The sequence below is a fragment of the Lutra lutra genome, chromosome 5 (genome assembly GCF_902655055.1).
Source record: "Lutra lutra chromosome 5, mLutLut1.2, whole genome shotgun sequence".
NCBI classification, from domain to species: domain Eukaryota; kingdom Metazoa; phylum Chordata; class Mammalia; order Carnivora; family Mustelidae; genus Lutra; species Lutra lutra.
The window spans coordinates 161,348,501-161,360,012 of record NC_062282.1 but is presented as its reverse complement, the minus strand read 5'-3'; the positions used below and the strand labels follow the sequence as shown (position 1 = coordinate 161,360,012).

General features: G+C 35.9%; 1 protein-coding gene across 1 annotated transcript; it reads right to left on the bottom strand.

Annotated features, from left to right (window-relative positions):
• Nucleotides 1-635: 635 nt before the first annotated feature.
• On the bottom strand, nt 636-8,212 carry LOC125101284 (olfactory receptor 2L2-like). The gene is made up of 2 exons (XM_047731854.1): nt 8,196-8,212; nt 636-1,596 (listed from the first exon to the last, which is right to left on the bottom strand). Exons 1-2 carry the CDS (start codon nt 8,210-8,212, stop codon nt 636-638), a joined length of 978 nt encoding a protein of 325 aa, XP_047587810.1.
• Nucleotides 8,213-11,512: the final 3,300 nt, after the last annotated feature.

Genomic DNA, 11,512 nt, shown 5'->3' with positions numbered 1-11,512 from the left:
ACACAGACAAATCACACTGGTAGGATTGTGCATAAATAATAACGAAGGAAAGGGTCAGAGCTGGAACATTTGTATGCAATTATTGATAGAGATTATGGAAAGAAACGTGAAGTGGATAAAAACAACCATGATATTTAGGAGGTTAAAGGACATGGTTTATTGTTACCAGATGGGTAAAAGTGAGGACTGTTAGGAAGTACTTACTTTGCTTTATTCACTGGCCCAAAAACCTGGAACTAATGGATATTTGGAAGTTTGTCACTGATGAACTCTAAAAAGAGTTGTGATCTTAGAAAAAATTCTGTATTTTCTTCCCAAGAACATTATACTTGTCTTATACCTTTTTCTACATCTAAAAGAAAGAAGAGGGTTTTTCCATTGCAATTGATAAGAAATGAAGCAAGATAAGGGGATTAGGTGAAAGCTCATTTTCACATAGGGAATTGGTTGTGATTTAGACCTCTTAAAAATGGTAGAGTTGTTTTTTCCTCTCTTTTCTGAGAATTCATTGGTTTTGTTATGTGAAACTGATATTATCAGGAGAAAAGAGGAGAGGAAATGGGGACACAGGGAGTCCCATTGTTTCCTCAGACCTCTCTGCCTCCCAGGGATATTTGAACTTGGAAGTTTTGTGTCTAGTAACTGAAACATGGACGCCTATTCTGAATAGGACATCTCCTCAGTACCTTCTTCATTGAACCCACAACCTCCCTGTTCCTTAGACTGTAGATAAGGGGGTTCAGCATGGGAGTGAGGATGGTGTCAAACATAAAGAGACCCTGGTTCAGGATGGGGGTGTGGGAAGATCCAGGCCTCATGTATATCAGCATGGCTGGGCCATAGTAAAAGATGACCACAGTCAGATGGGAGGAACAGGTAGCCAGGGCCTTACTCTTTCCCTCACGGGAGTTTATTTGCAAGATCTGTAGGAAGATTAGTGTGTAGGAAGTCAGGATGAAACTTACGGGGAGAAGAACCACAACAATGCTGGTCACTAGTACTCCTTTCTCATAGGCTGATATGTCCTCACAAGATAACTTCAAGATGGCCTTGACCTCACAGAAAAAGTGGTGGAGTTCCCGGGTGCCACAGAGGGGAAAGTGCATGACACAGGCTGTGTGGGCCAAAGATGCCAGAGTCCCTCCCACCCAGGATCCAATGGCCATTTTCTGGGACACCTGGTGGCTAATAATAATTGGGTACTTAAGAGGATTGCAGATAGCCACATAGCGGTCATAAGACATGAGGGTCAAGAGTAGACACTCAGCAATCCCCAGAGTCAAACTGAAGAAGATCTGGGTTCCACAGCCAATCAGGGAAATCTTCCTTTTTCCTGAGAAAAAGTTAACCAGCATTTTTGGCACTATGCTAGAGATGAAAGCCAGGTCAATGAGAGAGAGCTGGCTAAGCAGGAAATACATGGAGGTGTGGAGGTGGGGATCTGCCCAGATGAGGAGGATCAAAGTGATGTTTCCTGTGATAGCCATGGTATAGATGAGGAAGACAAGAGAGACAAGGAGTCCTGGATGTCTCATCCCAGGAAAAAGGCCCAAGAGAATGAAGTCTGTGCTCAATGTCTCATTTCCTGTCTCCATGCTTTCTCCTTAGCAACTTCACCTGAAAGACAGTGGATGCTTTCATAATACATGCATATAAGCAGGTCCATACAATACAGCAATTGACTGCATAATACGAGCTCTTTCTCAGGGGAGCTGGAAACAGAATTTTCTTACTTCATAAAGATGTTTAAGTTGCAGGACAGTAATTAACCAGAATATGAAATAGCACATTTTTTTCCATCAATGCTCCAACACATTCTATATTTACTTGTTCTACCTCAAATTTAATTCTCCTCTTTCAATAAGCTAAATAATTCTTAAATTCATACAGCTGTTTCTGTTTTTGTTTTTGTTTTATCATAATAATGGTTGTAGTCAAAATGATTTTGGCATAGCGTAAGAATGCTCTAATAAATATTTTTGTGATTCAGGTGTAACATATACTAAATATGTCATATGAACTAAACTATATTTTGGAAACCCCAATATTATGTATTTAACTTGTTGAAGTTCCATCAGAACGTGGACTATTGAGTGCTCCAATACACACTCAAGCCTCAATAACATTTATCTGTTCAGTAGAATGGGTTTTGTTAGTCTCCCTTTGTTGTCTGTAATCAGAGAATCGACGAGCAGCAAGCTTAAATTCAATGCCTTTAAGAAGGGGTAGAAAGGACAACATTTTTTCCCTCTTCAATTGAATTATATTTGGTAGGTGATGTTATATTAGCTTAAGAGGTGCAACATACTTATTGGAAAACTTGATAGGTTATGCTAATCTCAGCACTAGTGTAGCTATTATCTGTCATCATATGAATCTATTTCAATACCATTGACTATATCCCCTATTCTGTACCTGGAAGGCTGTACCTCCCATTCCCCTTCACCCATATTTGCCCATCTCTGCCACCCTTTCCCAGTTCCAGGCATGACCAGTTTGTTTTACATATTTATGGATCCATTTCTATTGTATTTTTGTTTGTTTGTTTCTTCATTTTTAATTTTTTTTTTTTTAGATTCCACATATAAATGATAGCATATGACATATGTCTTTCTCTGCCTGACTTATTTTACTTAGGATTATACCTCCTAGGTTTATCCATATCACAAATAGCAATAAGAGAAGGAAATAAGAAATAAGAAATGTCATGCAGAGGTACTGAAAAAAGTAGAATTGTCACTATTTATAGATGACAATACTAAACAAACAAACAAACAAAAACCCACTAAAGACTCCACAGAAAACTATTACAATAATAAATGTATTCAGTAAAGTTGCAGAATGAAAAATTTATAAATAGAAATCTTGCATCTCTCTGCACTAATGGCAAAATGGCTGGAAATTAAAATTAAACCAATTTCACCAAAAAGAATAAAATACCTAGGAGTAAATTTAGCCAAGGAGTTGAAAGAACTATATGCTAAAAATTAGAGAACATTTTTGAAAGAAATTGAAAAAGTCACAAAAAAAACGGACAGATATTCCATGCTCATGGACAGGAAGAATTAATATTGTTAAAATGCTTATATTACACAAAGCAATTTACAAGTTCAATGTAAGCCCTCTCAAAATGCAATATCATTTTCAGAAAACTAGAATAAATAATGCTACAATTTGTAAGGAATCATAAAAGACCCCAAATAGTCAAAGCAGTCCTGAGAAATGATAAAGCTGAAGATATCATAACCCCATGTTTCAAAATATATTACAAAGATATAACCATCAGAACAATGTGGTCCTAGCACAGAAATGGACACTTAGATTAATGGAACAGGATGGAGAGGCCAGGAAAAAAAACGTACACATATGTGTTCAAATAATCTACCAAGAAAGGAGGTGGGGATGTAAACGTGAAAGAGACAGTCTATTGAATAAATATTTCTAGAAAAACTGGACAGCCAAATGCAATAGTAATGAAATTGAAGCACTTAAACTACACATGAAAGTAAACTAAAAATGAATTAAAGAATTAAATTAATGATACCAAACCATAAAACACCTACAAGAAGGCATAGGTAGTAATTTCATTGACATTGGCCTTAGCAACATTATTGTAGATGTGTCTCTTCAGCAAATGAAACAAAAGCAAAAATAAACTTCTGGGATTACATCAAATAAATATATTTTGCACAGGGAAGAAAACTATTAATGGAACAAAAAAGGTCACCTAGTGAATGTGAAAAATGTTTCCATATTATATGTCTGATAGGAGGTCAATACTTAAAATGTATAAAGAACTTATATAACTATATAACAAATAATCAAAAGGCCCAAACCTCCACATATAATAGTGAAACTTGGAAATCTCAGAACACTATATCATACTTGAAGGCTCTATCTAACAAGATCTAACAATTGTAAATATTTATGCCCCAAGTATGGGAGCAGCCAATTATATATACAAATTACTAACACAGTTAAGGAAACCCATTGATAATAACACAATAACATTAGGAGATTTAACACCCCACTCACAACAATGGACAGATCATCTAAGCAGAAGATCAACAAGGAAAGAAGGACTTTGAATGATGCACTGGACCTGATCAACATCACAGATATATTCAGAACACTCCATCCTAGAACAACAAATACACCTTCTTCTCAAGTCCACATGGAACATTCTCCAGAATAGGTTACATCCTGGGTCACAAAGCAGGTCTCAAATAGTACAAAAATATTGGGATCATTCCATGCATATTTTCAGACCCAAATACTTTGAAACTAGAAATCAATCACATGAGACAATTTGGAAAGAAGGGAAATACATGGAGGCTAAATAGCATCCACCTAAATAATGAATGGGACAACCACAAAATTAACTTTGAAAGAATTAACAAGATTGGTAAACACCTGGCTAGACTTATCAAAAAGAAAAAAAAGAGAGAAATGACCCAAAATAATCAAATCATTAATTAAAGAGGAGAGATCACACACAATACCAAAAATACAAACAATTATAAGAACCTATTAAAAGCAGCCATATATGGGGCGCCTGGGTGGCTCAGTGGGTTAGGCCGCTGCCTTCGGCTCAGGTCATGATCTCGGAGTCCTGGGATCGAGTCCCGCGTCGGGCTCTCTGCTCAGCAGGGAGCCTGCTTCCTCCTGTCTCTCTGCCTGCCTCTCTGCCTACTTGTGATCTCACTCTCTCTGTCAAATAAATAAATAAAATCTTTAAAAAAATATAATAAAATAAAAGCAGCCATATGCCAACAAGTTGGGCAATCTGGAAGAAAAAGATGCATGCTAGAGATGTATAAACAAACCACCAAAACTGAAACAGGAAGAAATAAAAAACCTGTGAAGACCCATAACCACCAATAAAATTGAAGTAGTAATCAAAAATCCCCCAACAAATAAGAGTTCAGGGCCAGATGGTTCCACAGGGGGATTCTACCAAACATTTAAAGAATTAGTATCTATTCCTCTGAAACTGTTCCATAAAATAGAAATGGAACAAAAGCTTCCAGAGTCATTCTATAAGGTTAACATTACCTTGATCCCAAAACCAGATAAAGACCCCATCCTAAAGGAGATTACAGAACAATATTCCTGATGAACATGGGTGCAAAAATTCTCACCAAAATACCAGCCAGAAGGATCCAAGAGTAACTAAGAAGGATTATTCACCATGACCAAGTGGGATTTATTCCTGGGTAGAAATGGTGATTCAACACAACATATCGATCAATGTGATATACATTACTTTATTTTTTTTTTCAGTGTTCAAAGATTCCTTGTTTATGTACCACACCCAGTTTTCCATGCAATATGTGCCCTTCTTAATATCCGACACCAGGCACACTACATCATTAAAAGCAAGGACAAGAACCATATGATCCTCTTAACTGATGCAGAAAAAAAAAATTGACAATGTACAACATCCTTTCTTCTTTTTCTCTTTCTTTTAAGATTTTATTTATTTATTTGACACAGAGAAAGAAAGAGCACAAGATAGGGAAGTAGCAGGCAGAAGAGGGAGAAGCAGGCTTCCCAGAGAGCAGGGGGAGCCTGATGTGAGACTTGATCCCAGGATCCCATAATCATGACCTTAGCCAAAGTATGTCACTTAACCGACTGAGCCAACTAGGTGCCCTACACCATCCTTTCTTGATTAAAACTCTCAAAGTATAAGGATAGAGGGACATACCTCAATAACATAAAAGCCATCTATGAAAAAGTCCACAGTGAATATCATTCTCCATGGAGAAAAACTGAAAGCTTTTACCCCTGAGGTCAGGAACATGACAAGGATGTCTACTGTCACTGCTGTTGTTCTACATAGTATTAGAAGTCGTGTGGTGCAAAAACAATGAATTCTGTTATGCTGGAAAGAAATTAAAAAAAAAAAAAAAAAGAAGTCTTAGCCTCAGCAATCACACAACAAAAAGGAATAAAGACATCTGAATATAAATAAATAAATAAATAAATAAATAAATAAATAAAAAAGTCAAACTCTCACTCTTTGCAGAGACATGATACTTTTTGTGGAAAACCCCAAGACTTCACCCAATACTGCTAGAACATTACAGGAATTCAGCAACATGACGGGATATAAAATCAATGCACAGAAATCAGGTTGCATTCTATACACTAACAATGAGACAGACAAGAAATTCAGGGATTGATCCCATTACAATTGCTCCAAAATCCATAAGATACCTAGTAATACACCTAGCCAAAGAGGTAAAGGATCTGTACTCCAAAACTATAGAACACTCATGAAGTAAACTGAGGAATACACAAAGAAATGGGAGGGGAGTTCCTCGTTCATGGATTATAAGAACAAACATTGTTGAAATAGTCTCTGCTACCTATAGCAATCGATATATTCAATGGAATTCCTATCAAAATATCATCAACTCTTTTCACAGAGCTGAAACAAATAATCTAAAATTTCTGTGGAACGAGGAAAAGACCCTGAATCTCCAGAGAAACGGTGAAAAGGAAAACCAAACCTGGGGCATCACAATGTCTGACTTCAAACTGTACTACAAAGCTGTGATCCATCAAGACAGCATGGTACTGGCACCGAAACAGACATATAGGTCAGTGGAACAGAATAGAGACCCCAGAAATGACCCTCAACTCTATGGTCAACTATGTTTGAGAAATCAGGAAGGAATATCCAATGGAAAAAAGAAAATATCTTCAACAAATGTTGTTGTAAAACTTGAACAGCCACATGCGAAAAATGGAACTGGGAAAATTTTCTTACACCACACACAAAATAAACTCAAATGAGGAAAGACCTCAATGTGAGACAGGAATCCATCAAATCCTAGAGGAGAATGCAGGCAACAACCTCTGTGACCTCGGCTCGTGTAATTTCTTGCTAACACATATCCAAAGGCAAGGGGAAACACAAGAAAAAATGAACTATTGGGACTTTCATCAAGATGAAAAGCTTTGCATAGCAAAAGAAACAGTCAATAAAACCAAAGACAACTAAAGGAATGACTGAAGATATATGCAAATATCTCATCAGATAAAAGGCTAGGATCCAAAATCTACAGGGGCCTTATCAACTCCACACTCAAAGAACAATAATCCAATTAAGAAATGGGCAGAAGACATAAACAGACATTTCTACAATAACACATAGAAATGACAAACAGAACATGAAAAATGCTCAACACCACTGTGCATCAGATACTATAAATCAAACCCACAATGAGATACCACCTCACACTGGTCATAATGGGGAAAAAATAACTAGTTCAGGAAACAACAGATATTGGAGAGTATGTGGAGTAAGGGGGAACCCTCTTATACTGCTGGTGTGAATGCAAATTGGTTCGGCCACTCTGGAAAATAGTATGGAGGTCCCTCAAAAAGTTGAAAATAGAACTACACTATGACCTAGCAATTTCACTACTATTTACCCCAAAGATACAAAAGTAGTGAACTGAAGGGGCACCTGCACCCCAATGTTTATAGTGACAATGTATACAATAGCCAACTATGGAAAGAGACCATCAACAGATGGAAAGATGTCCATCAACAGATGAATGGATAAAGAAGATGTGGCGATATATGCTGGAATGGGATATATATAATGGAATACTAGTCAGCCATCAAAAATGAAATCTTGCCATTTGGAACAACATGGATGAAATTAGAGGATATTATTCTAAGCAAAATAAGCCAATCAGAGAAAAGTAATCATTATATGATCTCACTCATATGTGGAATTTAAGAAACAAAATGGAGGATCATATGGGAAGGGAGGGAAAAATAAAACAAGATGAAATCAGAGAGGGAGATAAACCATAAGAGACTCCTAATCATAGGAAACAAACTGAGGGTTGATGGAGGGGAACAGTTGAGGGGTGGGGTAACTGGATGATGGACATTAAGGAGGGCATGAGATGTAGTGAGCATTGGGCATTATATAAGACTAATGAATCACTGAATCTACCTCAGAAACTAATAACACGTTTTATGTTAATTAATTGAATTTAAATAAAAACAAAAAAATAGTGTTTGGTAGAATTTGCCTGGGTAGAAAACTTGAATAGATATTTTCCAAAGAAAATGTACATATGGCCAACAGATATATGAAAAAAATGCTTATCATCCCTTGTCATCAGGGAAAGGTAAATCAAAACCAAAGTGACTTATCACCTTACAACTTCAGAATGTCTAGCATAAAAATGTCAAGCAATAACAAGTGTGGGCAAGGTTGTGAAGGAAAAGGAATCCTCACACAGTATTGACAAACATGTAACATGTTGGTATACCCACTGTGGAAGGCAATATAAAGGTACCTCAAAAAGTGAAATTAGAAATACCATACAACCCACTAGTCTCACTATGGAACATTACCAGAAAATGAAAACACTAAATTGAAAATATATGTGCACCCTTATTTTTATTGCAGTGTATTTACTTAAAATAACCAGGATATGGAAGCAATCTAAGATTTGGTTACTCGGCCATCAAAAGAACACCTTGAAAATGTGATTTACATCCTTACTGTATTTTAAAGTCAGCTTACATTAAATTTTATTTCACTTACATAGAGAGAAATATAAAGAAATTGCCTCAAGTATTTTATGGCTTCTACCCAATTAACCTTTGTATCTATGCCAGCTTGATCCTCCAGAAAAAGGGATATGGGCATCTGAAAGAGGTATCTTCCATCAGTTTTTGGAGTATTTTATGCAGATAAAACTTTTAACAAGCTTTGGTGAAAATCAGTAACTTCTGTCCTGTAGTTGGAAGAGTCCCTCAGCCAGCAGGTTCTTTCTACTTCCTTTCTCTACTCTTTGTACTTGGATCTTTGAACCACTTTAAGCTTTAATTCATGACTTTCAGTTCTTACTGTCCAGTAGAAACACTTGGATTGCTTGCTAAAATACAGATTCCAGACCTTATTCCCAGAAAATTCAATGCTTAGGCTTAGGATGAGTTACTGAAATCTGCATTTCCAAGAAGAGCACAAATTATTGTTGGTGAAATGGACCACACTATGAGAAGGCTATTCCTGGCCAAGTTATGGGGCGCTTAGTCAGGAATAACATCTGGACACTATGTTACATTCTTTTCTTAGCAACACAGAGACATGCATTAATTATCTTCCATACCTGTCTTAGTCATAACTAACCAAACTGGCTGACACCTTTGGATAACTTTGGATAACCACAGAACTTTCAAAGTGTGACCCCAGACAGTAGAGGAATGATTGCCATCATTTTGTGTCATGTCAAATTGATTGACTGAGTCTATAAATCTGATAAAATACCTTATACATCCTGATGTAGACACTTTAATAGATGTCAGGTGATTAAAATGCTCTGCATTTTCTTTTTAAAATTAAACATTTATTATTTTCAATAGTGTTTGATTCTCAGAGTTAAATTTAGTCATCAAAATGAATACCAGCTTGATTCCTTTGCATGAAAACTTAAGAAATGATCAACTCCAAAACATTTTATTTCTTCAGGGAGCCACCTTAATAAACTAAGTTATACCAGTTACTTTATGTAATCCATTAGTTTTTATTTCACAACTGCAAACTTTCCAATCAGTAGCAACACTGTCACATGCTATGAATTTTACTACTCCTTCTTATAAATCTATCACAATGTGTGTGCATGTGTGTGTGACTTGAAGACCACAGAAGTAGCCAATGATGTATTGAGGAGAGAAATTGTTAGCCCTTTTCCCCATACCAATGGAAAACAATTAAAAGAAAGCAAGTTAGCAAGTTCAGGAATAAATCTGCCAATCATATCAACATTCATTAACCAAATATGTATGAACAGGCAGGCTCACAAAAAATTTTATGGGACCTGATCTTGAGCTCAATGAAGTCATTGTCCTCCTAGAAGCTCTCACTACATCTTACACAAAAGACTTACTTTAGGGAAAAAAATTCAGACATGAGAGGCAGGCTCTGTCATCCAGAAAGCCAGCATTGGGCAAACAGAATCCAAAGCTTAAGGCTGTATATGGTCTGGCTGGGAAGTTTCGTTTAGACTTTCATATCTAAAGGCAAAGGATGTATACCATCCTGCCTCCTGACTGAGTGGAGAATGCAAACTTCAAAATATTTTTTAAGCTAATCCACATATTTTGATCATACTTAAATACACTTGTAGGATTTAATTTCTACTATTCACCATATTAAATGACAAGACATCATTTTCACCAATAAAATAAAATCTGATTTTGTTATTTTGTCATTCTTTAAATAGTGACTATCCATTGTTCCTTAACCAAAACACGTAAGAATGACTGGTTTAGAACTTAAGATCTCCTCTTATGAAATAGTCTACAATCTTAAGATAATTCAGTGCCAAACCTAATTAATTAAATACTTTCACATTTCAGCTGGTAACCATGTTTTTTTTTTTTCATTTTTGTTCTAAGTTTACCACTATTTTGGTATTCTGATACCACATTTCTTTTTAAAGAATATTTTAACTTAAATTCAAATAGCCAACATATAGTACATCCTTAGTTTCAGATGTAGTGTTCACTAATTTAGCGGTTGTATATAACACCTAGCACTGATCACATCATGCACCCTCCTTAATGTCCATCCCCCACCATCATCCCCTCTAGCAACCCTCATTTTGTTGACTATAGTTAAGGGTCTCTCCAATGACTTCTTATTTAGTTTTCTCTCCCTTACCCTATGATCCTATCCAGTGTTATTTTATATTCCACATATGAAACCATATAATAATAATAATAATTGAAATGTGATGTCAGGCAGATGTATGAGATACCACCTTACACCAGTCTGACATCACATGTCAATGCTGTGTTTTTTAACTGTCATATGAGTTGGTTGATGTTGTAAATGAAATCTAACCTGCTGTACCTTAATTCTGATCCTTGAAGTGCAGATTTTTCAGCAGAATCTCTCTCTTCTTTTTTAGATTCCAAACTGGATGGAGTGACCAGATGAAGAACAAAAATTCCAATGTTATTGCTCAGTGAGCCACATGGATGGGACATGAATATCATTGGAATTCCAGATGGATCGATCAGATATAATACTTCCAGGAACAAGCAAAGACATATTGCATGATGACTCTTCTCCAAGAGTCAGTAAATTAGTAGGGATTCAGATATCTGCCCAGGTGAAGTTTTTGTTTGTAATTTATTTTGTTGGTCTATTAAAGTATAGTCAAACTCACTCACTGGGTGATATTGTAAATACTCATTTTAATTGTACAGTATAGTTGACATGACAAGAAGGACATGCTTAGTTCAAGGAGTGATTGATAGAGATGTACTTGGGAGAAAAAAGCAATTATCCAATGAGGCTTAGTCGATATAAATATAGATAGATAGATGATAGATATATATCTCTCTATGTATAGTATTTATATAATATAGATAATAACATATATAGATATACATATATACATATATATACATATATATATATATATAATCTATATATTTGAACGTATATATAACCTGACAGTTTACA